We start from the raw sequence: 8,643 nt of genomic DNA, 5'->3' as shown, positions 1-8,643 counted from the left end.
GATTATTTGATATAGATTTTTTGAAAATAAATTTGTTAAAAATATTTTTTTGGATAATGTGTGATTAAAAAATAGAAAAAAAATTATGGATCCATGTGCAAATTTATTTTGTGAGAACATGTGATTGAAAATAAATTTTAAAAAAAATAAAAAAATGTACCAAACATGGGCTTAACAATGATTGCTTAATAGTGATTTGAATTATCTTTGTAATTGAAGAGTAAATGTGTGATCATAACCCCTGTTTGGTTTAGATAAAAATTAAATTTTTAGTAAATTTTGAAAACAATTTGAAATGTGTGGTTAAAAATGAATTTGAGGCCAAATAGGGACATAATAAAATATTTGGTAATTAAAATGTTATTTTTAAAGGCCAGTATCAACTTACTGTAATAATGTTGAGGACTAAAGTGTAATTTCACGCCTGTTTGTTCCATATCTTTTGCCCATTTTTAGAGATTATTTGTCCGTTGCAGAGAGCAGTCCAATTTCAATTGATTGAACGTACAGACAATAAAGAACGTCTACATGTGAGTTTTAAAAAATTTACTTTTTTTGCTTTTTCCTTTCTACCCCATGCCATCAATCAATCACTCATTATTCTCTTCAATTCGGTAGGTGGTGGGAGTGTACAAGTGGTAAATGAAAGGATTATCATTGTGCAAGCACATGTCTTTTTATGTGTCAGAGGGGAGTCAATTCAAAGGCCCATTTGCATTTGCTGTGCCCGGGAAATGGCTACCGAGCATTGCTCAGTTATTCTTCAAATAATAAACAGAGGGAAATGAACGTAGCATACGATAGCATTCCACTCATCAGTCATCTCTCTCTCTTCAATCTTTAATTTGTTTTTGAAAAATTAGTTTTTCATTTTTTTAGACCATAAAAAGAATAAAGTTTGATTACGATTTCAGCTTCCTCTACCATACTATCAGTGAGTGTAAGTATCATAATTGTATTTTCTTTTGTAGTTGATTATTTCTTGTGCTTTTTAATTCGTGTGCTGTTCTGTGTTTTTCTCCATTAAATGGAAATTTAAATCATGTGATTTTATTCTTTTTTGTTGCCGTTAAAAATTAAAACATGTCTTGGAATTGGATTTTTCATGTTTCCTTTGCCTGAATTGATAGGACAGTTTTGGAAATTCAGTGAGTCAGTATGTGTTTGTGAGTGCGTTAGAAGGTGAATTGAGTTGTGAACAGGTTAAAATTTTCGAATTATATATGCTGATTAGTATTATTCTTTGGACTGCTATATTTTCAGATGATCAGGGATGCTTCTATATTTGTCATATATTGTTCTCTAATTGTCTATTTCATCACAAGTAATTGCAGATTTTCTACTCGCTGTTGAATATTTAAAATCTACTACTATTTTGCAACTTTCAATGACTAAGAATGAGATATTCCTTGTTTTGTAACTCAGTTTTCTGAAAATATATCTTAATTTTAATGCATCGTAAGTGAAATCTATGTTCTTTTCATTTGTCGCGGCATCATTCGGGAAGATCATAGCTATTGAATATACTTTCAGCTGGGTTTAATTTTTCCACGGTGGTACTAGTAATTGTCTAATTTTGCAAATATTGATGTAAAATAATATTCTTGCTAATATTGCTTTCTTTTTTTTATTCATTCTCACGATGCAAACACAGTTTAATTCTCCAAAACTGCATTTTCTTTTCTATTTTTCTCAGTGGCTTTCCATATTTTCTATGACATGGTGTAGCAATATTCCTTAATGGTTATGTTGTGGAAACTAGGAAAATGGCTGGACAAGTGGTTGCCAATCAATCAATGTCTATTTCTGACTTTGAACTTGTTGAGAGAGATTCTGGTGACAGTGGTGGTAGTGCAGTAGTGTCTTCTAACCATATCCACCCTTGGATCGACCCAGCAACAATTGAACTCAAGCACAGAATTGGAAGAGGGCCTTTTGGTGATGTTTGGCTGGCAACATATCACCGTGCAACGGAAGACTATGAAGAGTATCATGAAGTGGCTGTTAAAATGTTGCATTCCATTAAAGAAGATAACGTTAAAGATGTCTTGGTAAAGTTGGAGGATTTACATTCTAAATGTCGGGGTTTAGAAAACGTTTTCTGGCTGCATGGTCTTTCCGTCATAAGTGAGAAGGTGAGTATGTTGTTCGAACTATTTTTACAATGCTGAGAATCTGGATGTCTTTCCATATATGCATTTAAAAAGAGAGAAAATAAACAAATTCTGAATGCTCTATATTTCCTTCTAGATATGCATTGTTATGAAATTTTATGAGGGCTCAGTTGGGGACAAAATGGCTTGCCTCAAAGGGGGAAAGCTCTCATTGAATGATGTTTTGAGGTGATTTTTGCTTAATGTATCTGAGAAACACATCAATAAGTACTTTTCTCTAGTTAAAAGTTTTTATTAAATAAAACGCTCGCAATTTTCATGCTGTTGTTGTGTTCACAGGTATGGCGCGGATCTGGCTGAAGGAGTAATGGACTTACACTCCAAAGAGATCCTTATTCTCAATCTTAAGCCTTTTAATTTCCTTTTGAATGAACATGACAGGGCGATTCTTGGAGACATAGGAATTCCGAACGTGTTTCTTGGTATTTCTCTGCCAAGTACAGATGTGATTCAGAGACTTGGTACTCCTAACTACATGGCTCCAGAACAATGGCAACCCGATATTATTGGTCCTCTATCCTTTGAAACCGATTCATGGGGGTTTGGTTGCAGCATAGTCGAGATGTTGACTGGCATTCAGCCTTGGAGTGGTAAATCAATTGATGAGATACACAAACTGGTAGTAAAGAAGCAAGAAAAACCACATATACCCAGTGGGCTCCCTCCTGCTGTTGAGAATGTCATTATTGGTTGTTTTGAGTACGACTTCATGAGTCGCCCTAGGATGGCGGACATATTACACGCGTTTAAAAGGTATATCCTTTTCCTTTTTTCCTTGTTCATAATTAAGTTTCCTAAAGAACAAAAATGAGCTGTTGTAGAGAAAATTGACCATTGAATCTACCGCGTTTTGGTTCTGCACTATTTTTCATATGCGTGCTGTTTCTAAACATTTTGTCACTGCATCCTTCAGGCTTCAAGTGGCTTGTGCATGTATTCTTAAGCCAACTAAAATTTTACCAATTTGCAGTTCGCAAAATGCTGTTAACCAAGATGGAAGCTGGACAGGTCTTGGAAGTAGAACTATAATAGAAAAACTTGGTGGTAGTAATTATACCGAGTGGTTCCTTGCGAAGGATCATCTGCAAGTGGGTGACATGGTACGATCTAGAAAGTCGCCAAATTCATGCAAACTGGAAAACGTGGATGTTCTGGAGGGAAGTGTAGTTGGTTTAGAATGTGATACGGAACGAGATGGACTTGTTTTGGTGAGAATGCATGGACTTAATGATCCAATAAGAGTTCACGCTTCTACATTAGAACGTGTCACGTTTGGAATGGCTGCAGGAGATTGGGTGCTCTTGAAGAAAGAAGACAAGAAGCATTCGCCTGTGGGTATTCTTCACTCCATTGACCGAGATGGCAATATAGCCGTTGGATTTGTAGGACTAGAGACTCTTTGGAAAGGCAATTACTCAGAGATCCAGATAGCAAAACCTTACCGTGTAGGGAAGTTCGTAAGGCTGAGATCAAATGTTTTCAGCCCTCGTTTTGATTGGCCGTGGAAAAGAAGTGGCGAGTGGGCAGCAGGAAGAATTTGTCAGATACTTCCAAATGGCTGCCTTGTGGTTGAGTTCCCGGGTAGATTGATACTTGGTGATGAAAACAAAAGCTTCTTGGCTGATCCAGCTGAAGTTGAACTTGTGTCATTCGACACTTGTCCAGGCTTGGTGAAGAAGTATCAACATCTTGAGGACTTTCACTGGGCGGTCAAGCCATTACTGATAGCACTGGGTCTGTTTACTGCCATGAAGCTAGGGCTTCGTGTTGGGAAGAAATTGGGGAGATTGAAGCTAAAGAAGGGACGTAATCACAACATTCTCAAAGCCAGTTAAAATTTCAGCAAAATCACTGCGTAACGCAAAAATGAGTCTTGAAATTACAGCAATCAAATTGCCCCATTTTTTCACAATTACGAATGCTCCATGAAATGTTTTCATCGAAATGAAAGAACCCCATATCTTGTTCTGGTAGAATCATAGATGCACAACAAGGAAAGGAAAAAATCATCTGTTTCAGATCTCTCATGTCCACAACACTATCGAGTATGAAGTATATGAGATACAAACAAGAAGTCTACATTAACATAAAAGTACAATATGATGAACAAATATACCCAACCTACGGCAATTAACTGGTTAGGTACAAGATATATGCACTATTATCTAGTCAACAAATTAAACATAACCTCTATTAGCTCGTGCTACCAACAATGCTGGCCTCATCAACAAACTGCTCAGTCAAAGCCAAAAGTCGAGCAACTTCTGTTTTAACTTCACCAGAACAAACACTGCCGTCAATCATATTCATCTTAGTGTCAAAACCATTGCGCTCGAAATACATGGTATCATAATCAACATCGATGCTCAAACTAGATTTATTTAGAAGCTCTCGACTCATTTCTGTGAGTTTATGAAGCGCACTAGTTGCAGCTTCGACCTCTAGTTGTGCTGCTTCCAACTGGAGTTCCTCAATTGCTAGGTCACCAACAGTCTTCTCACCTATTTTTTCTTGTGCCAAAGCATAAAGCTGTTTTAGTTCATCACGATCTCTGATCATTTCTTCCTTCAGTTTTGTTAGTTCCTGCTCTCTGGCGTCCAATTTGCCAAGAACCATCTTTAGCTCCTCGTCTTTGACGGTGAGATCCCTTTGTGCTGCAAGAACTTCCATTTCCTTCATTCTCAAACTTTCTCGGGTAAACTTGAGTTCAGTTTCAAGCTGTTTCTTCTGCCACTTAAAACTATCAGCTGATTTCTCTGGTGATAACTGGTGATAGGTATAATCAAGTCCGCTCAAAGCATCAAAATTTTCATCCTTAGCTGACAGAACTACTTTGTTAGTTACCTCTACAATCTGTTCCAACACTGATTCAGCTTCAGAGAATTTCTGTTTTGTATCATTCAGTTCATGTTGCATTGCCTGAACATGTTCATCCTTTTCCTCCAGCATGGACGTTGCTTGAATAAGCTGATTTTCTTTACTTTTCATAATCTCCCTTAGCTCATCTATCTCCTGGTTTACGTCCTCCAGCATCTTTCTTGCACTTGAGAGTTCCAGATCTTTTTCTTCCAAGATAAGCTGAAGGGAAGTCAGCTCAGACTTCAAATGCTGGATCTCTAGCCTAGCTTCCACCAATTCCGACTCCTTGACCTGAAGAAGACTCTGTTTCTCTCCATATTCATCATTCTTACGGTCTAGCTCCTCCTGTAGAGCTGACATTTCCTGAATTGCTTGTTGCAAGGAAAATCTCTCCATATCTAATTTCTTTTGTAACTCTCCAACAAGCTCTTTCTCCAAGTATAAATCCCTTTCAAGCTCCTTGTTTCGAACTTCAGCAATCCTATGTTTTACTCTCTCACTCTCCACTTCGATTTTTGCATCTTTCAGACTCGTCATATAGGACATAACACTCCTCCTGTGCTCTTCAATTTCAAGAATCTTCTCATCCAGTAGCTGTTCCCGATCTGCCATTTCCTGTCTAGAGGAGGCCAAAGCTTTCTGAGACGAAACTAGTTCAAACCTCACATCAGCAAGAAGCTTCTTCACTTTTCCAAACTCCTCCATAGTTTCATTTGCTTCCCCAAAATGTTTAGATGTTTCCTCTGCCAGCTTTTTCAATTCTTCCTGCACCATGAGCCAATCCATTGCTTGCTTCTCCAAATTGGCCTCAGCAATTTTCAATTTCTCTGCTTTAGTTTTCTGCATACCCATGGAAACTTCCAGCTCTTCTTCTCTCTTTTGAATCGCTCTCTGAAGTTCTTGGAGTTCAGCTTCTTGTTTTTTCACAATTTCATTTGCTTCATCCAGGAGCTGGGCCTTGGATCTGAGTTCTGATTCAGCATCAGCAGCTTCCTCGCTCTTCTTCGTCAATTCATTTTGCATTTTTATAATTTCCTCTTCTTTCGTAGATAGGGCAGATTGAACAGCTGAAATTTCTTGATCCCTCTCCTTGAGATGAAGCTTAAGATCACCAATTTCCATAGCTTGTGAAGCTAAGCTTATATTAGCTTGCTTTAACTCATCTTCTATCCTTTCCTGCTTCAATCTAGCAGCTTCTATTTCTTCCTTCCGCCACTCTAAGTCCTCTTTTGCACGATTTATTTCATTGTACTCCAACATTACCTTCCTTTCTGCATCTTGTAAATCTTCTTCTTTCTTCTTCAAGGCCAGCAGTACAACCTGAAGATCCGATTCCAGCTTACCGAGATTCAAACCTAGTTCAGAAACTGAGTGAGGATCTCTGCCTATCTCTTCCTCAAGTTTCTGTGTGTGTGTGAACAACATCTCCAGAAGAATCCTAGCAGGTTCAGTTGCCCCATTGTCGTTAATACTTGAAGACCTCGTGTAATTCAAGACTGATTTGAAAATCCACAAGCATCGACTTCGACCCTTTCTTTTGTGCTCTTTCAAAAATGCTAATCTCTTCTCGTTTAATTTTAGCCCAGAATAGCACATCTGCAAACAAAATTGACAATCAGCCCATTATACGACTCTTTATTTATCTTTTTCATGGTGTACGCCATTGAGTCTATAATCTTTCTATAGTTTTGTCCTCGTACAAATTAGATTTGATAAGCAACTTTAAACAGCTCACTAAGCATCAATGTGGATAATATTTTCCAGTAAATCGTGCACAGACAAAATAGAGAAAATTGAACCAGAAAACACACAAAGCTCCATTTAGGACTTCTGACAGTTTGCAACATCATTAAGCAAAATATATACATGTCAAACTCAATACAGATATGTTTATGTCTTTACTAGAGTTGCCTACATTTACTCCTGATAGAGGTGGGCACATAAAAATATAAGAACTATATATGAATACAGAAACATGAATTCCATTCCCTGATAGCTTACTAACATGTAGTTAGGACTTTGTTGTGATTCCAGGCCTATCTAGTTTGGAATGAAGTAAGCGATGTATATAAACCAACCCATCCAGAATCACCTTTGTAGGCCGGACACCTATCGTGCACCAATGATGGAGGCCAGCTATTCGAGAACTCTATAAATTATCCAATACTTAAGAATAATAATAAAAAGCTGTCATCTGAATTTAATCTTCAGCTGGTTTTTCCTTGATCCTTTACTATTTCGGAGGTAAAGGAGCTGACCTTATTTATATAATTAAAAAGGAAATGGCTTTTTCAGAATTCAACTTACTACTCGCTTTCTCGACAAACATGTGGAAAATAATTCAATTAATACCTAAACAATTATGACTCTTTACCAAAGTTAATATTTTTATACAGATACTAGAAAAATTGCATCTTTCGGTTTATTTATTCACTCTTATTTATTTATTTATTTATTTTTTTTTTATTTTTTTTTAGGTCCCCCCCCCCCCCCCCCCCCCCCCCCACACACAAAAAAAAAAAAAAAAAAAAAAAAACAAAAAAAAAAAAAAAAAAAAAAAAAAAAGAGGACGAAATATTAAACATCAATACAACCAAAAATCCAGTTATTAATCTAAGAAATCATGAAATTAGAAACACGCCAAAAACATTTACTGTTACCATAGACCACAAATTGAGGCCGCGAAAATTATGAACAAAAATACAAAAATATTCGTGCGAAATACACAAGCACAGGTATACTCAGAGAGATAAGAACCTGCGAAAGTTGATTGGGTGCGAAAGAGGCAGAGATCGCCATGCTTCATTTCCTCAGCATATCTTATCTCAATTGGATTTTCACAGACATTTATGATGAAGATAACGTAAAAAATATACGTACGTGCCCGTATACAATAAATGGAGAGACTTGAAGGTGCGGAAAGGGATTGCGATGGAGGGAAACAAAGTACAGTAAAGAGAGAGAGAGAGGCGTACTGAAATGAGGCTAATGAACTACAGTATATCCACTACAGTATTCTCCAATTTCATATAATGTCGTGTTTCATTGGGCCATGTGCGACTATTATATATATGTGGGTCTCCAATTTTTATCTTCTTTTACACTTTTATGTTCAGGCTTTGTTTCTTGACATTCCTATCTTTATCTTATATAAATTAGTGATCATCGCTGGTTCAAAATAAAATTAGTGATAATCACGAAAAGTTAAAAATAGTAATATCAAGAAATAATAATTGGAATCTGAATATAAAATTGCAAAAAGATATAAAGATCGAATATCACAATCGCAATTAAATCTCACAATTTTTGGTACTATCTTTGACCATAAGTGACACTCTAATTGTTGCATAAAAAGTGTATTGGCACAATGATCTTCAACGCAAAATTTATTGTAACGAAGTTCATGAAAGTAGCACACAAATAAATTCTTAAAAGAAATTTATCTTCCGATCTATATTCTTGCACATTATAGTGTAAAACTTTTGTCTTCATTGTCCTTTAGTGATGAAAAGTATTTTCAATGTATTTCGAGAATGTAAGAGAGTTAAAATAATAAATTCTTTCTATTAAACTAGACTTCATTTTTTACCGAACTTTAGAAAACAAGGAT

General features: G+C 36.4%; 2 protein-coding genes across 3 annotated transcripts; one reads left to right on the top strand and one right to left on the bottom strand.

The window, feature by feature from the left end:
- The first annotated feature begins 638 nt into the window (after positions 1–638).
- Positions 639–4,196, top strand: LOC111389914 (E3 ubiquitin-protein ligase KEG-like). 2 transcript variants are annotated; one of them, XM_023014901.1, is made up of 5 exons: positions 639–934; positions 1,763–2,135; positions 2,251–2,342; positions 2,454–2,927; positions 3,145–4,196. In XM_023014901.1, the coding sequence occupies exons 2-5, from the start codon at positions 1,767–1,769 to the stop codon at positions 4,007–4,009; spliced, it is 1,800 nt and encodes a 599-aa protein (XP_022870669.1). In that variant the 5' UTR covers positions 639–934; positions 1,763–1,766; the 3' UTR covers positions 4,010–4,196. The 2 variants fall into 2 exon arrangements, with proteins under 2 accessions (XP_022870669.1, XP_022870668.1); XM_023014900.1 differs by having other exon boundaries at positions 639–940.
- LOC111389913 (putative WEB family protein At1g65010, chloroplastic) lies at positions 4,167–8,027 on the bottom strand. The gene is made up of 2 exons (XM_023014899.1): positions 7,791–8,027; positions 4,167–6,629 (listed from the first exon to the last, which is right to left on the bottom strand). Exons 1-2 carry the CDS (start codon positions 7,830–7,832, stop codon positions 4,368–4,370), a joined length of 2,304 nt encoding a protein of 767 aa, XP_022870667.1. The 5' UTR covers positions 7,833–8,027; the 3' UTR covers positions 4,167–4,367.
- Between the last annotated feature and the right edge of the window lie 616 nt (positions 8,028–8,643).

Source organism: Olea europaea, unplaced genomic scaffold (assembly GCF_002742605.1).
Source record: "Olea europaea var. sylvestris unplaced genomic scaffold, O_europaea_v1 scaffold632, whole genome shotgun sequence".
Lineage (NCBI taxonomy): Eukaryota > Viridiplantae > Streptophyta > Magnoliopsida > Lamiales > Oleaceae > Olea > Olea europaea.
The sequence above is the reverse complement of the archived record's forward strand: the minus strand, read 5'-3'. Positions and strand labels throughout refer to the sequence as shown.

Excerpts from the sequence above, each read along its gene's own strand:
- LOC111389913 (XM_023014899.1), bottom strand. The coding sequence starts at position 7,832 with ATGGCGATCTCTGCCTCTTTCGCACCCAATCAACTTTCGCAG. Across the intron at positions 6,630-7,790 it reads CACCCAATCAACTTTCGCAG|ATGTGCTATTCTGGGCTAAA; the intron begins GTTCTTATCTCT and ends TTTTGTTTGCAG.
- LOC111389914 (XM_023014901.1), top strand. The coding sequence starts at position 1,767 with ATGGCTGGACAAGTGGTTGCCAATCAATCAATGTCTATTTCTGACTTT. Across the intron at positions 2,136-2,250 it reads TTTCCGTCATAAGTGAGAAG|ATATGCATTGTTATGAAATT; the intron begins GTGAGTATGTTG and ends ATTTCCTTCTAG. Across the intron at positions 2,343-2,453 it reads TCATTGAATGATGTTTTGAG|GTATGGCGCGGATCTGGCTG; the intron begins GTGATTTTTGCT and ends TTGTGTTCACAG.